The sequence below is a fragment of the Thunnus albacares genome, chromosome 19, assembly GCF_914725855.1.
Source record: "Thunnus albacares chromosome 19, fThuAlb1.1, whole genome shotgun sequence".
Lineage (NCBI taxonomy): Eukaryota > Metazoa > Chordata > Actinopteri > Scombriformes > Scombridae > Thunnus > Thunnus albacares.
In genome coordinates, this window is record NC_058124.1 from 5,219,009 (window position 1) to 5,235,253 (window position 16,245).

At 38.6% G+C, this 16,245-nt stretch overlaps 2 protein-coding genes across 8 annotated transcripts in view; both read left to right on the forward strand.

Annotated features, from left to right (window-relative positions):
* The first annotated feature begins 2,140 nt into the window (after positions 1-2,140).
* sh3bgrl3 (SH3 domain binding glutamate-rich protein like 3) lies at positions 2,141-8,415 on the forward strand. Its single transcript, XM_044336231.1, has 3 exons — positions 2,141-2,276; positions 4,302-4,469; positions 5,820-8,415. Exons 1-3 carry the CDS (start codon positions 2,232-2,234, stop codon positions 5,895-5,897), a joined length of 291 nt encoding a protein of 96 aa, XP_044192166.1. The 5' UTR covers positions 2,141-2,231; the 3' UTR covers positions 5,898-8,415.
* Positions 8,416-9,319: 904 nt separating this feature from the next.
* The window catches only part of trappc9 (trafficking protein particle complex subunit 9), a 213,591-nt gene continuing 206,665 nt past the window's right edge, over positions 9,320-16,245 (forward strand). For 5 of the 7 annotated variants that reach the window (XM_044335377.1, XM_044335380.1, XM_044335382.1 and 2 more), the window contains exons 1-3: positions 9,320-9,489; positions 12,048-12,643; positions 15,726-15,871. In XM_044335377.1, the coding sequence (XP_044191312.1) occupies positions 12,060-12,643; positions 15,726-15,871 (730 nt within the window). In that variant the 5' untranslated portion in view covers positions 9,320-9,489; positions 12,048-12,059. Of the gene's footprint in view, positions 9,490-10,904; positions 11,001-11,094; positions 11,260-12,047; positions 12,644-15,725; positions 15,872-16,245 lie in introns of those variants that run through there. The other 2 variants (XM_044335378.1, XM_044335379.1) reach the window with 2 other exon arrangements.

The following is a 16,245-nucleotide window of genomic DNA, read 5'->3' on the forward strand; positions in this document are numbered from 1 at the left end:
GTTGGATCATCAATCAATCAACAAATCCAATAAACAGGTCTTTTTTTTAAACTCAGCACTCTGCATTGGCATATTTCTTTCATAGCTGCTGTTTTCATCTTACAGCATATTTTTTATGTGAATTTTCTATTTTATGTTTCATCAATCTTTCAGACAATTCCAGACAATCACACACTCACACACACTGGTTTCCACTTATTTCCACAAGCAGTGTTTGGGTCTCTGTAACTATATATGTGTGTGTGTGCGTGCGTGTGCAATTGTCTGGAATTGTCTGAAAGATTGATGAACCATAAAAGAGAAAATTAGGTAGTTGTGGAGGGGAAAAAGGGAGGTAGGGTCTATAGAGAGGAAAAAGAAGAGAAAGGGAAAAGGAAAAGAAGGACAACACTATAGAAGGACTATACAAGCATGAGAGGGAGAGAGGGTAGCCTACTATATGACGATTAGCACTTAAAATGTAGAATATTACCCTTTTACTGGGCGTAAATGGAATAAAATTTTAAAAAGCGCCAAATGGAAAATATGAATTAAGTTCTAATGTGTCTCTTTAAACAGTGCAGCAAATAGATGTCCTGTGTAGTGAAGGAGAGGAGAGTCAAGTTAACCACAATACAATGAAACATTTCCTGTCATCATTTTCAACATTCAAAGATTATTGACATGTCATAATATATAGGCTAGTTGATGATCAGCTGAAATTCAAATTATGTCAGTATCCACACAGTAGGTACATGCCTTAAACTCAGATTTAACTCACAATTTTACTCACATATTTGAGTGTAGGGGGATTTTAAACAATTAATCGATAATCTAAATAGTTGCATATTGATTTTCTGTCAATCAGTTAATTGTTTCAGCTCTGGAACTATAAAGTTTATTATTATTAGTATCTATATGCCACCTATTTTACAGCCAGTTATGTTTTGAACAAGCTCACCCAGTTGTTGGGTTCAACAGAAGGCTGGATTATGAACTGGGCAAAGTGAGCAGTGTCCTGAGGTCCCCATACTTCAAGGTGCTCCCACAAGCCCCGTCTTTACTGTATGGCATTGTCTTGTGATAATTTGATTAATTGTAACTTTGTTTGGGAATATGTAAAAATGCACTATTGAAGCATAATGTCAGCTGACATAATACAGGTCTTCAGGTGGATCCTGCTTTATTACCTGATCTTGAGGTCCTGTCTTGAAGAAAGTCTCTGTTAAAATCTAGTTTTAAGACCTTCATTAGCTGAGCTGATATTGTGCTTACAACCAGCAAATCTGGGACCATTTAATATCTCTAACACTGTACATAGTTCACACAGCAAGGGAAGGAATGGTGGGCTAATAGGGGTCCAGCGCCACATTTGTGCCCAAGGGCTCTCTAGAAGGTTAATCTTACCATGATTCATGGATGCTTCCATATATGAGATTTCAGAATGTGTTGCCACACAGCAACATTTTTAATGCAGGAAACAATCATATATTGTACCTTTCACAATGTTCATGTTTGCCTATTGTTTCACCCCATAGACTAAAAAAATAATAGCCACCATGACGTCACCCATTGGTTTGTGGACTTCCATTTTGAAGCCTTGAATTTGGAATTTTGACTGTTGCCATTTTGGATTTTTGGAGCCACAAGTGACCATATTTGGACCATGATTTGGATGAGAGGGTGGAGATGATGCTAACGCTAGCTGCTAGGTGCTAGCTTGGTTAGCACAGTGCACCCCTAACCCTAACCCTAACCCTAATCTGGGGTTAAGATACATAACATACATAACCAATGCTGTCGTGTGGTAGCAATTTGTCAATCACAATTTAGCCACGCCCTAAAGCATAGCCTGCTTTATCATCTATTTCACTCTAAATGGGACCATGATTTACAAAATGAACATCATGCTGTATTGAAGAAGACTTGAACCCAGTGACTGAGACCATAAACTCATTAGGAAATTGTTTACTGAGGTAATAAATTAAGTGAGAAAGAAACTTAAACTTACATACAATTGGACTTCTTTCTGCAACCAGTGGAGTCGTCCCCTGCTGGCCAAAAGAGAGAATGCAGGTTTAAGGCACTTCCGCCTTGTTTCACCCCCATTTCCCTCGAAGTAAAAACGTGTTTTATTTTGAAAGCACTGTCGCCTTCTTCCTTGTAATGATCGATGAGAGTTGAACTTGACGACAGAGAGCGCAGAGCTACACGCCCGCAGATACACAAAGGGAGCACAAGGACCTGCAGCTATGGGGATCAAACTGTATTACACCACCGTTACTGCCTCACGGACGGTGAGTCAAGTAGCCATAAGTGAATTTAATGAATTGAACCTTGTGTTTGTGTTTTTGGCTCCAGAGGCAGCAGCTAACAAAGCTCAGTCCAACAGACACACCCAGCACCCTATCAGTAATAGCTTCCTGCTGACTAACAGTGCAGCGGGCCTATGCAACCCACTACTCATTTATATCGCTATTGTAACGTCAGCATTACCAGACTGTAGGCGTAATGAGGATGAAAGTTGTAAATTTAACAAAAACATAAAGGAGGTGCGAAGACGAGCCAGTGTGCATCACTCCACTTCATTTCCTTCATCTTGGTAAAGGCTAGGTGTTTTTTTTATTTAGCATGTTTGGCTAGCTATGTTTCCAGAAATTTCTCCAACACAATAACAACAACCGTGTTACTTATTCTAAAACTGACACTATTATTGTCTCATTTTGGTATGTAAGACTGGCCTCAATAGCTAAGTCATAGAGCTAAGTGTACCGACCATATATCCGCTTCCTGTACCGAGAAACCAAACTTCATTTAAAAATCAGGCAGTTTAAGGTAACCTTGCTTATGACAAGTAACCCTTATAACCCTTTTAGATAGATAGTTATCAGTCCAGCATTCACCAAATACTCTAAACAACACTTTTTTTTTTTTTAAAGGAAGCTCATCGTTTGAAATGGGTACACCTGCTAACTAGTCCATATTACAGCAGGTTTGTGTTAAGCCAGCATGAGAAGCAGTAATACAATTACAAATGTTACTTTAGTAAAAGCTGCCTTTTGGATTATATGTAAGCCGAATTAACCAGTAGATCCTTTAATTAGGAAAGAAGTCAGAAGTTCACATTATTTGTTGACTGATTTCGCTGATAAGCACTATAAGATAAAATAGTTAGATTTTGTAATGTAGTTTTGCAGTAGATTTGCAGACACTACAGTAGGATGGATGGAGTTGAACTGGTAGGCATTAAGACTCTGCAGATATCAGTAAATGTGCAGATGCTGGAAAACACAATATTCCTTGTTACACTCATTTTTGCAGCACTTTATGAAAACAGCGCATGACTACACACGGGGTCAAACATCTGCTATCTATTACATGTGAGGAATTCATGTAGTGAAAAAGCTCTGTGACCTGCATGAGTTTTTAACCCTCTCATGTGCAGTGATACCTATTTGTATGTGCTTATATCCGGTTTACTGTAGAAACCTTTTAGATAAAGCATCGGAGAGGTTTTGATTGGTCATTCCCCACTGACACCCAGTTTCAATCCTCTGTCCGCTGTCTTCAACACATGTCATATATTAGCCAGTGATGTATTTTCATATTCATATGCATGTGCTGATTACTTGTATTGAGTAACATTTTTCAAAATAGCCACTGCCGGCCACAGCTCCAATGATTCAGAGGAACGTTTAACTGCTTCCACAATTTAGTGAAACACGCACAAGCAGTTCCCTTTTTTTATTTAAGAACATGGAACTGGCCTCACAATGAGTGTGTGTGTGTGTGTGGGGAAAACTAAATGCCAGCTTGTGGGTTTCCAGTTAGTGTTGTGCTTAGGTGTGGTCATTTTTACAAAAACCCCCCTCCCAACTTCCTCAGTCGCCCAAAAAGATAGCAGAGTGTTCACCAGGTCTATTAATCACCACCCACAAGCCAGATAACACTAGTGCTTTTTAAAGGCGCATAGTAAAAAAAAAAAGTCCTTAAATCATATAATGTTTTTTTTTCTTCTTTTTACTACAGCACTTTGCTCTGAGTAATGTCTCTATGCCCCTGCCCTTGAATAGATAATATCATAAGGTTGATTTGAATAGTTCCTCAAAGCTGTTTGCTGGCCTTTTGATTGCATAGTATTAATCACACAGACTACTAGCTCAACAGTCAGAAAAATCATCTTTTTCTCTTCTTTGTTCTTTGAAATGTTGTTAGTAAAAACAGGATTAGAAGTTGTTGACTTTGCTGCAACGGTTGAACGAGTTGATTGCTGTTAACGTTGGCGCCGAGCGAATCTCTGATGGGAGCTGTTGTTTTTCCAGGTGAAGTCTCAACAGGCAGAAGTGATCCGAATCCTCGAGAGTAAAAGCATCCAGTATGAGCTCATCGACATCTCCGTGGGCGGCGAGCTTCGCGATGAAATGAGAAGCAAAGCAGGAAACCCCACGGCTGTCCCTCCCCAGCTGTTCAACGAAGACAAGTACTGCGGGGTGAGGCTTATTTTTAACCTCTCCATCGGTTTTCTAATACAATAACTTTTGAATGTCACTGTAGAAATCTAGCTGACGCTTAACTCTGGGATAATTACAGTAGGATGAATTAAAATGATGGAATAGCTTGAATTTGTAGAGATCACTTGGATTTGGCAAGGGGTGGCCCTCTCTGGTGATTAAAGGGATATTAAACACTGAGCTGCTGCAGGCTGGAAAGGAAGTTCTGACAAGTTTGTTCCTCTTTCATGGTTCCCTCAGCACATTTCTGTCTATTTGTATGTTTGCTATGTTTCAACAATGTACACTGTAGTTAGGACAGAGAGATGTTGATTGATCGGATTGTGAAATGATCGGTATTGGCTAAGATAAACCTGATCAAACGCAGATCCTTTCTTCACTGATATCAAAGCCGCTCTCCTTTACAACACTGCATTTTGCTGCATATGCGAGTGAAAATGAAATGACCTCATTTCAAGATCATTTGGGTGCATCAGTGTGTATGACTCTGAGTTCTTACACCCAGATTTGCAAAATACATGGAATTAATATATTTGTTATCAGATCTTTTATCTCACCTCTTTCTTCCTTATTAGCAAAGTGTATAAAATGTTCAGGTAGCAGCTTCTCATGTTTAGCTGACACTAAACCCCACTAACCCTTCTAAATCTTGCACACCTTATATTTTGAGAGCAACTTGATTCAAATACTGATGGTCCTGGTTGATAATAATGAAAGTTTGACTTGAGATTGCTGAAATGTACTTTTACTAGGAAGTAGAGCTGCAACGAGAAGTCGATTAATCGATTAGTTGCCAACTATTAAATTAATCGCCAACTATTCTGATAATTGATTAATCATTTTGAGTCATTTTTTTTAAGAAGAAAATGTCCAAAGTCTCTTATTCTAGCCTCTGAAATGTGAATATTTTCTGGTTTCTTTAGTCCTCTATGACTGTAAACTGAACATTTTTGGGTTGTAGATTGTTGGTCGAGACAAAAGAAGACATTCAAGGACGTTTTCTGCCCTTTTATGGACCAAACAACTAATGGATTAATCGAGAAAATAAAGGACAGATTAATCGATAATAAGAACAATCGTTTGTTGCAGCTCTACTAGGGAGTACTTCTCAGTCTGTTGGAGTTGTTGGAACAACAGAAACACTCAATCATCTCTGGATTGTCCAGTGGTGTTACAGAGAGGAGTTTTTTCCCCTCACAGTTGATCTTCAGCTGGATACGCACACAGGCTGCAGAAAGCACACAAACCTGACAACAGCCTGTCTGCATTTTAAAATGTCTTTGTTTACCTGTGTGCTGATTGACTATCATGGCATTTTCTTCTCCACAGAACTATGAAATGTTTTCTGAGGCGGTGGAAGCAGATACAGTGGAACAATTTCTGAAACTGACTGAGGGCGGCGTGTGATTCTCCAACTTAGTCCATCCCCACAACTACCTACAGTACCCACCCCTCGCCCACCCTTTGCCCTGAAGGACCCCCTTTATCCAGTCTCTCTTGACACCACTGGCAGTGTCCACCCATGTTCAATGCCATAATGAAGAATAATGCCAAATAATCAGAAGACACACATTCCCCCTACTGCACCATTTGACTCTCAATCAGTCTTAATCTGTTTTATTTTTGTGTTCTGTTCTTTTCTGTTCTTTCCTTTGATTCCTCTCAAACTTTTCTTTCCTGTCTGACACACTAGTGTTACAAAGTGATCCTAGGAATCAACGGGGTGTCTAAATGTGCAGTAATTAGGTCGACTAATCTTGGCTGCGGCCACATGATCGCTGGAGATTTAACTAATCCACTGGATGACAACATTCAACCCAGAATCTTCCTGATCCTCTGCAGACCAAACACACCATAATCACTCAGTCTTAACTACTTTGTTGTCTTTATCTGTAGCCTTCAAGTTCCCATGTTGCACATGACGGCACTCTATTTGTACTTCATATGGATGAAAATGCACACTGAAGTAGCAAGGATCGTGATGTCCTTTAAACCCAGTACATTTTCAATTATAGCAGCTAAAAGAGGCCTTTTTGGCCTTTACAACTTTTTGTGATTTTGGTCCATTGGTCACCTTGTGTAGTATGTGATAAGTAGTTTGGTACTGAAATGGGACCAGACTGTAGTCCACTGAGGTCCTGCACTGATCTGAACAGTGTGAAGGGGCAATAATGCCACCAGAACTCAAAAAGTGCATTTCAGGACAAAATTAAAAATATATATAAAAAACCAAACAAGCTAGAAACTAGTACTTGTCTGACACATTAAAGGTTATCTGTCAAGTTTTTTGAAACAGAAGTTAAGTTTACATCCAGTGTTTTTTTTATCTTGAGGTCGAACAAACGTGTTGAGTACATATCCTTCATAAAACATTTCCAAAGCTGATTGAAACAATTTTTTTTAATCATACATTGTTTACATATATGTTTGTTTTCTAGTCTTCTTCTTCACTGCATTTGTTGGCACGTCGCTCTGTGTGCTGACATGTTATTACCGACTGTTTTTTCAGTGGTTTTTTCATGGAAGCAGTGGCAGGATGTGAATTGCACCACCTGCAAGCGTGCGTGTGCGTCCTCGTGCATGATACAAACCCACTTGTAAAAACATTGCTCCATAGCGCTACCAGTGGTCAAAAGTTTACTACCTTTAGGCCAACAGGAAAAGAAACAAGAAAAGGATTCAGTATTTCCCAAAATGTATTCCTGGCATTTTGGAGAAGGGTTTGACCCTTATGTAGAAATCAAATTTAAAGATGATTGAATAGTTAAAATAAAATCTAAATAAACACAATATGAAAAGTCCAACTCAAAACTTTTCTGAGGGGGGTAGTTGTGCGGTGGAGGGACTTGGACTCAGTATTTTAAATTCCTTGCTACGCACATGTTGGTGACTAGTATCAAAAAAATGCATTTGGGATCCAAACACCGTCAGTATTCATTATGGTCTCCAATGGTCCAAAATTACAAAAGGAAACAGTGGTTAAACATTTCAGTAGATAGCTGTTTAATTTTAGCATCCACTAAAACAGGATGAACGTAGTTCCTAATGTCACATTTGGTGCCAATATATATCTGTAATGCGCTTTTGCAGGTGGATATTCACTGTAGTAATAGCACTTACCTGCCATCTTCTACGTTTTCCATAATTTTACTGTATAACTTGAAAGCTTCATCTCTGGCACCAAGGAGTGCTCTGTATTGTTGGCTGATTGGCGCCAAACATTTAGAATGGCGTGTAAATGATCGGACTGAAAAGATGTGAATCTTTTAGCTTTTGACAACGTAGCTTCTCCTACTTCTGTTTCTTTTATGTTACAGTTACACTGATTTGTCCTGGGCATGAAGATGCAGTAATGTGACTATGCACTGAAACCCTGCCTCATTCTGAACAGAGATAAAGCTCAAAGCTGGTGTGTTTAAATGGACCTGACTCAGTCTTCAACTAGGGAACACTCACCACATGGGAAAAATGAAGGCTTCACTTATTTGTGCTTTTTATGTATTTACATTCATTCAGTTGATTGATCTCACTCGGAATACACTGTTCATGTATCAGGTCTCATGTCTTGTTTTTTTTTTAATTGAGGACAACATGGTTTCCCTCTCTTGTAACATCTGTCAACCCCCCCTGCTTTCAAAATTGTGTTGTTACGGTTTGGGATCCCTAGTAATGACAGCTTTTACACACAATGTTTGTGCACTGTTTTGTAAGTCGATGGTTGTAGATGTTTGCCTGTTATTGATGTATATTCACTATGAACCATGTTTTAGACATTCCATGTCTCTCTCTCTGAGCTCCTGCTTTGCTTTTGGACCAATTCCCCTTGGCCAAAAAAAGAAGAAAATAGGGAATAAAATGCTGATGTCTTCCAAGAAGATTGTGAAAAGTGATTTATGGGTAAAAAAATAAAATGGAGTTGAATCTACCTGTCTGAATTTTTTTTTTATTCATCTGTGGGACCAACCAAATTGGGCATTACATGAATTTCAAGTTTGAATTTCATCTTGAAAACAGAAAAAACTCCAGTTTCAAGATTCAGCATCAGTGTAAATTAAATTTGATTTGTGTGGTTTTCTATTCATAAGTTTCAGTCCCCGTTTCAATGTGGAATTTTACAGGATAGTGTGGAGACATTTCCCACTCACATTTCTAATTTGCAAGTCAGTGGAATATTCTGATTGCCAATACAGTCACACGGATGACAAATCCCCCGCCCTCTGGCTTTGCAGTGTCAGTAGCTCATAGCTGTGTTGTATCATGACAACACTAAATCCATACAAATATATTGTATATTGAAAATCTAATGACTGTCAACAATGAATGTCAGGACCAGAGCATAAACATATTAATTTTTTACACACAGACTGAGTTAGTTAGTCTAAATTTAAAGGTAAAAGTCTAGTTTCATATAATTGTGTCCTGAGGTCACTTACATGAAAAAGTTATTTGAAAACTACAATTTATATCAATGAAGTAATATTAAAATGAATATTACTTCTTATATCCTCTAGGTGGAGCTGATGTAGCACATTTCACTTCTACCTTTAAAGAAGAAGAGGAAGACGAAGAAGAAGAAAATAATCAAGCTACCGAGAGTTAGCAGGAAAGGAGGGATTCACTTTCTAATTAAAAGCAAAAACAGCCAGTCGGTTGTGGCATGCTTAACACAATTGAAACACATTAGAAATATTTTAAATAAGGGCACTTAATGACAAGGCAGGACTGTTCTATATGTTATGGTTCTGATTGGTTATTTTGCTGATTGTCGTTTGTTCCACCAATCATGTAGCCTACAGCTAACGTGACGTCAGACTGCGCAGCTCAAATTTCTGCTAATTAGCGATCGTAAGCGAACTGAACGGCACCTACAGATACAGGCAGAGAAAAGTAACAATATATAGAGAAAAGTTACATTAGATAGCTCGGTTGTGGGACTTAATTTACAACTTATGTTGCTTCATTTTGTTGGTGTGCGGTCCGTTGTGTGCGTGCAACAGAAGTAAGTGAGGAAGGTCTTCCTGTTCTGTCTGTCGAGTTTGAGAAACAAATTGTTAATTAGCCTACCAATTTAGAAAAAGGACGATACTGTGAGCCTCTAATTGCCTTTAAATCGTAGTGTTTTTGTTAGTTACAGTTTTTGAAGTATTTCTGTGTTAAATTCCATGTAAAAGTGAAGTGAATTCATTAAAATTGATTTGCTTTTAATTGCCATAATTGCTTAACCGGTGAATGATGAAGCACGAGCATGAGTCTTATGATGTGCAGGTGTTACCAATTAAGACCCGGTGTGCATTAATTAGAGAAGTTAAATACCGTACTGTTGAGTCAGCGCTCATAGTTACTAAACATCACAATTTCTCTTTGTGTTGTGCATAGTAATGATCATTTGCATTGTTATATAATTTGGGTAGTAGTTTTATTTGAACTTCCTTGCGATAGACTAATTTTCATTACTTTGGCTGATAAGTTAAGTGATAATTTCCTCCTTAACATGTACATATCATTCACACACACACCTGTCCCTATACAGCTTCAAATGTGGCAACAATGAAGAAGCAGTTCAAGTGCAAATGACCAAGTTTGTGATTTAACCCCTTAACAAAGAAACAGGGACAGATGGTAACTTTGGGCTATTTTTCAGATATTATCAGATATTTTTCATGTAATAATTGACATTGATAATATGACATTTTGGTTGTGAACTGGTGTTTTCATACAACTGGGCAATTTGGATTTAAAAAAAATGAGGTTCACTATTTGGTTAGAGAGAATAAATACTAGTTATAATAAGTTAATATCATCCTGACCCCAGTGGTGGAAGAAGTATTCAGATCCTTTACTTAACTAAAAGTACCAATACAGCAATTTAAGTCCTGCATGAAAAATCTTACTACAGTAAAAGTAAATAAGTATTAGCAGCAAAATGCAGTTTAAGTAGTGGTTTGGTCCCTCTGACTGATATATATTTAACTAATCGTTGATTTTTGGTGAAATATTGAATCATTTGAACATTTATTGAAATGAAAGCATGTGAGAAGTTTAGAGGGAAAAATCGCTATTTGGTGGAGCTGTTAACAACTCATAGACATCTGAAATGTGACCCCGACTACACACTGCTTTTTGTAAGACGTCAAAAGCCAAAAAGGTTGGAAAGCACTGCTTTTATCTTTAGCAATGTGTTGTATTTTAAAAGCTTGTTATATTATCAATTGTGTCAAATATTCAACTGAAAAGTAACTCAAGCTGTCAAATAAATGTAGTGGAGTAGAAAGTACAATATTTCCTTCTGAAATGTTGTGGGGTGGAAGTATAAAGTAGCATCAGATGGAAATACTCGGGGTAAAGAACAAGTACCTCAGAATCGTACTTAAGTACATTACTTCACTCAGGTGTATTATCCTGTGAGGGTTTTATTCTGAAAATGTTGGCCGGAAGTTTTGCTGTTACTTCAGTGTGGATAAACACTGGTCCAAAGGAGGAAGCTGTGAAACCTGACAATTTACTGCTAAGGTAACGCGAGATAAAGTTATATATTAATGGCATAAGTGTTAAAGACACCAGACCGTACGAAGCTGATATGTGCAGTAATGACCTGTTTGTTGCAGTCAGCGTTGTTACTGTGTGACTGTCACGAGCAGACTGTTCATAGGTTAGCTAGCTGAGCTAAGCTAGCTGACACAAGCAGAGTAATATCTTAACGTAAGCTATTCGCGGTGGTATAGAATTAATTAAAAAAAAGGAAACTAACGAAGTGAGAGCCATTGTTTTAGTAAGTACCAGGTGTTGATATTGATATTGCCACTTATAACTGATACTGCTGTGTTTATGTTTAACCAGAAGACAGCAGCAGGTGTTGCTTTGCTTTTCGGGAAAAGATACATTTGTTAGAAACATTACTTTTTGGACTAATTTGCAGTCGCTGGGATTCAGTTTTCCATCCTGCATACACAAGAAACTCCAAACAACACTTTTTCATTCAAACGTTGTTGTTGTTTTGGAGTACACGTCACACTGTACACAAACACAGCTGATGTCTGTTAAGGTTAAAGGCTTTGATACCACAGAGGACACTCATGGGACTAACAATAGAAGACTGTCTGACTGTATAAATAATTTTATATTATTCTTTATGTATTTTGACAATGATGATATAACCTGAGATCAAAACACTTTTTCACTGATCGTTGTTATGTATGTATGCATTCTTTTGTTCTGTTTCATGAGATATTTGACCGTATCTAGAGCGACTATCTGGTGTCTTTTCATGCAGATAGTTTTGGTTTTGTCTGCCCAAGTGTTGAGATATTTGCTCCTGAAATGTCTCCTTCTCCACACCAATACAATGGAGATGAATGGACCTTTGTTTGTGGTTCTCACATCATTGAAAATGACAGAAAAAATCAACAGCAACATGTTTTTTCTGTGGACAGTTTTCATTGGATCTACATCCTACTAAAGAAATGGTATCAGTTAAAACTTGAAAAGGTCATTGATGAGACAAAAAGTAGGAATATAATCTGCTCTAATAAATGTCTTTGTTTTCTCTGTCCCATGAAGCCACATGTGAGGATGAGTGTCCCAGACTACATGCAATGTGCCGAGGACCACCAGACAGTACTGGTGGTGGTCCAGCCAGTCGGCATTGTACCCGAGGACCAGTTCTTCAAGATCTATAAGCGCATCGCCAGCGTGAGCCAGGTGAGCATCCGGGACTCTCAGCGTCTCCTCTACATCCGCTACCGCCACCACTACCTGCCAGAGAACAACGAGTGGGGTGACTTCCAGACACACCGCAAGGTGGTGGGCCTCATCTCCATCACCACCTGCGGCTCGGGCAAGGAGTGGCCCCAGACGGCTGAGCGTTTCCACGGCCAGAAGGAGGTGTACAGCTCCACGCTGTACGATTCACGCTTGCTGGTGTTTGGGCTCCAGGGGGAGATTGCAGAGCAGCAGCGGACAGATGTGGCCTTCTATCCCAGCTTTGAAGACTGCTCTGATGTGGAGAAGAGAGTGGAAGACTTTGTGGAGTCGATATTTATCGTTCTGGAGTCCAAGCGGCTTGACCGAGCCACAGACAAATCTGGTGATAAGATCCCTTTGCTCTGTGTGCCCTTTGAAAAGAAGGACTTTGTGGGTTTGGACACTGATAGCAGGTGAGTTTTTCTGTTAGCTGCACTTTTTTTTTTTTTTTTTTTTTTTTCAAAAGCGCTTCAGCTTTTTAGGCTTAGTATTGCTTGAATGTAGTTTTCATTGTAGTCAGTACATGTGATAGACTGCATTGTCGTTGTGAAGTGTGTGTTCTTGTGTGTCAGGTTGCTAGTCGCATACCAGCCTCGCCTGCTCGAAAATCTTCCTCAAAAATCTGTCTTTTGATTTTTGCTGCGTTCATTTCCGTTTGTTTACCTTGGTTTATCTGTCTTTCTTCTTTTTTTTTTCTTTCATACTGTCCTGTGAGTTTATTGTTGGGTGTGAAAAGGTGAGATGTTAGACTCATAAGTGTAGTTAAACCATTCCAGTCCCATCAGCTTTAGCTCTGCCCCGAAGGCCACAACCAGACCTCTGTGCTGTTGTACATTTGCTCATGACTGCAAGCCAAACTCATCACTCCTCCTGAGGTTTCAGCTTAAACACAGGCCACTTTGGAAAGGCTTGATGGGAGAAACAGGCCAAAGATCTTCAGTAAGCTTTAAGATAATATCAGCAATATAATCAAGTCTACAAAAACAAAAGATTCTGAATCACATGCAAGTTGATCCAAATTCATTAAACTGCAAAACCCACTATACTGTATCATGAATTGTATTTTAATTCATGGTAAACGATGAATAATTTGCAGCACTACACTACAATTTATTGAAGTAGTTCTACAGTACAATACAAGAAAGACGATGGCAAAGTTACATTCAGCTGACCACCAGGAGTTCACAGAGACACAGTGATCACTTTTCTCAGTCTTGGCTACATTTACACTATTTGCATGGTTGTCAGTTACAGGACCATACCTGTATTTTTCTGTGTTAAGACCCATTTAATACAAATCATGGATACTCTAAATTACTGCCAATCTTGCTACCCTCCTGACAGCCACTGGTTTCAGTATCTTTCCATGTATAAATCTAACTGCATGTCAGTCTGTCCATTAATCTTGTTTTTGGGTTACTTTATCACGGTCATACAGCTGATGGCACAGTTTATTTTGTATTCTTCCTTTGAGTCTAATGGAAAGCCCTGATATTGGAAACCTCTGTCGACGGTCAAGCAGCCATTTTTTAAAAGCATGAAGCTGCTGAGTTCACAACTAGTGTTTTCATTGAAACTATACTTCTTCAAGCACTTGGATTTCAACTGCCATTCGCCTCTTTCAGTGTGTGTATTTTATATATCTTTTTCAGATATTCTGACCTGCACTTGAAATGACAGTCTAGAACACAATCTATGCTTTTAGCTTCAGAAAAGTTAAAAAAACTACCTTTTTTTTGACAATCTAATAAAGTTACCTCTTCTATATTTAGCTCATTGATACAGCTGAATATTGCAGACATGGCTTGATTTGCACCTGTGTCATATTTAATTCATAGATAAAGTTAAAGGATACATTTGGATTTCAAGGATCAAGCCTATCTTAATTCCAGACTCATATGTCATATGTACACAAGAAAGAGTTATTGATTGCTGTAATCATACCTACTATCCCTCTTGGCGGGACTTGATTGTAAAAGACTGGGGACAGAATCAATAGTCTTTATTCTGTGTAAAAATGTATTCCAAGGTCCAGCTGAACCTGTGATGAGGCTTCAGTAGTCTCTGTTAGCCAAATCAAGTCGTCTTTTTAAGACAAAATGTTCCTTTTTGGGCTTCCTTGCTGAACAATGATGAGGGAGCTGACGGGAAGTTTTTGTAATAACAGAACACAGTAATTTATTTAAAAGAGAGAAAGAGATATGCAAACATTTTCAGCAAAGACTTTAAAGATTGAAACAGAATATTCCATGATTTATGAGTAAAGTTGCAGCTAGGTCCCAACACTGACCAAATTTCACTATAACAGATTACTTGTCTCAAGCGTGTTGATGTCTCACATTGGTTTGAACTGAAAGCAGTGGCTGGCTTGTAAGTGGAATAAGTCATTCTAAAAACATACTGTATTACATGCATCGCAAAGTTGTCAACATTAATAGTAGCTGATTTATCTGTGATTTATAGTAAATGATATTGATAGAGCGTGAAGTGTGTAAACACTGGTACGGGCCTATAAAGGAGGAGCTGATGGTTTGGACTCACTGAACACAACATGGCACAGTACACGCTACTGAGGTTTGTCCCAGCTTCAGAAGAACATTTGGGCCGGGAAGGTGTAGTTTGGGACTCTGTCTGGCTGTAGAAGCTGGAGCGACACACTGGCCACATGGATCTCATATCTTTATTCATGAGCATACAGTGCAGCGTATTGCCTTTCCAACTTGGCCTAGCGCTGTGCTTACTCATAAAAACATGAATTTGATTATGGCATCCATGTCCAACAATCCAGTTTTAATTGCTGTGATTCATGATTTCTTTATGAGCAGCTTTTTCATTTAGCTTTATTTTGCCAGAACAATTTCATTGTTTTTTTTTTTTTTTTTGAAGTACCCTACTGAGCATTAGCATTCATTTTTAATCTGCCAGATGTGTGATATAGATTTTCCCTGAATAGATGTTAATGTAGATTGATTTTTATATCCCTACCTTTTTGGATTATACAGTTAAGAATATTTTGTTCTCAGTTTCATTTCACATCGAGTCCTTGACCTTCCAAGTCTCTCAGAATGCTCAAATGTCTTGCACAATAGGGTTCGTATTTTTCCTCAAAACAGTTGATCCTGGTGAAACTGGTCCTTCCTGAGTCCCTGTGTTATTGTGCAAGACTACAGGGTCGTACTGTAGGTCAGCTCATACCCTGTCCTTGTTTCGGTGCTTTCCTTTGCTTGTGCTTTCCCACTCCATACATCCCCTCTGTAGCTGACTGATAAGATTCACATGAGTCTCCTCTCCTGGCACCCTGCTGACGCAAGGAATACAATAGCAGAAAGTCTGCACTGTTTTTAATAGAAGAACTTTACTGTATGAATAAAATCACAAACCCAATACCAATTTAAAAAAAACAAAATTGTATTTTATTCAAAAGTTTGACTGTCTTTATTCATCCCATTGTTGTCTGAAAAAGTATTTCTCTCTGTTCCTGCTGCTCTTCTTCAGGCATTATAAGAAGCGTTGCCAAGGACGGATGAGGAAGCATGTTGGGGACTTGTGTCTCCAGGCAGGCATGCTGCAGGATGCCCTGGTCCACTACCACATGGCTGTGGAGCTGCTCAGGGGGGTTAATGACTTCCTCTGGCTGGGTGGTAAGTCTGAAGGATGGCAGCCGATGTGGGCTTATTACTACCAGACTATGTATCCTACTGTTTATGTTTTGTGTTTGATTCTGTATGCACTATAGGGCCATAAAGCCTCAGTGATACTTGATATCAATATCGATATTTGCGTTTAAAAAATCTCCTAGCTACATCTGCCGGTATGTACTTTTTTAATTATAACATAAATAAACTAAAAGCTACAAAGTATCCCTTCAATTTTAAATTGCGTTAATAGAGAATTGTAACAAAGGTATACTGAGTAGAGATTTTACAGTTGAAAAATAAACTTGTCAGTGCTCTCTGGTGTACAAACTATGTAACAGCGGCTCTGCTTCGAAATTACCTCAAACATATCTTTTGCA

What these genes read in the sequence shown, in the direction of transcription:
- sh3bgrl3 (XM_044336231.1), top strand. Translation starts at nt 2,232, where the DNA reads ATGGGGATCAAACTGTATTACACCACCGTTACTGCCTCACGGACG. An exon ending in CCGTTACTGCCTCACGGACG is followed by an intron (nt 2,277 to 4,301) that starts GTGAGTCAAGTA and finishes TTGTTTTTCCAG; the next exon opens with GTGAAGTCTCAACAGGCAGA. An exon ending in ACGAAGACAAGTACTGCGGG is followed by an intron (nt 4,470 to 5,819) that starts GTGAGGCTTATT and finishes TCTTCTCCACAG; the next exon opens with AACTATGAAATGTTTTCTGA.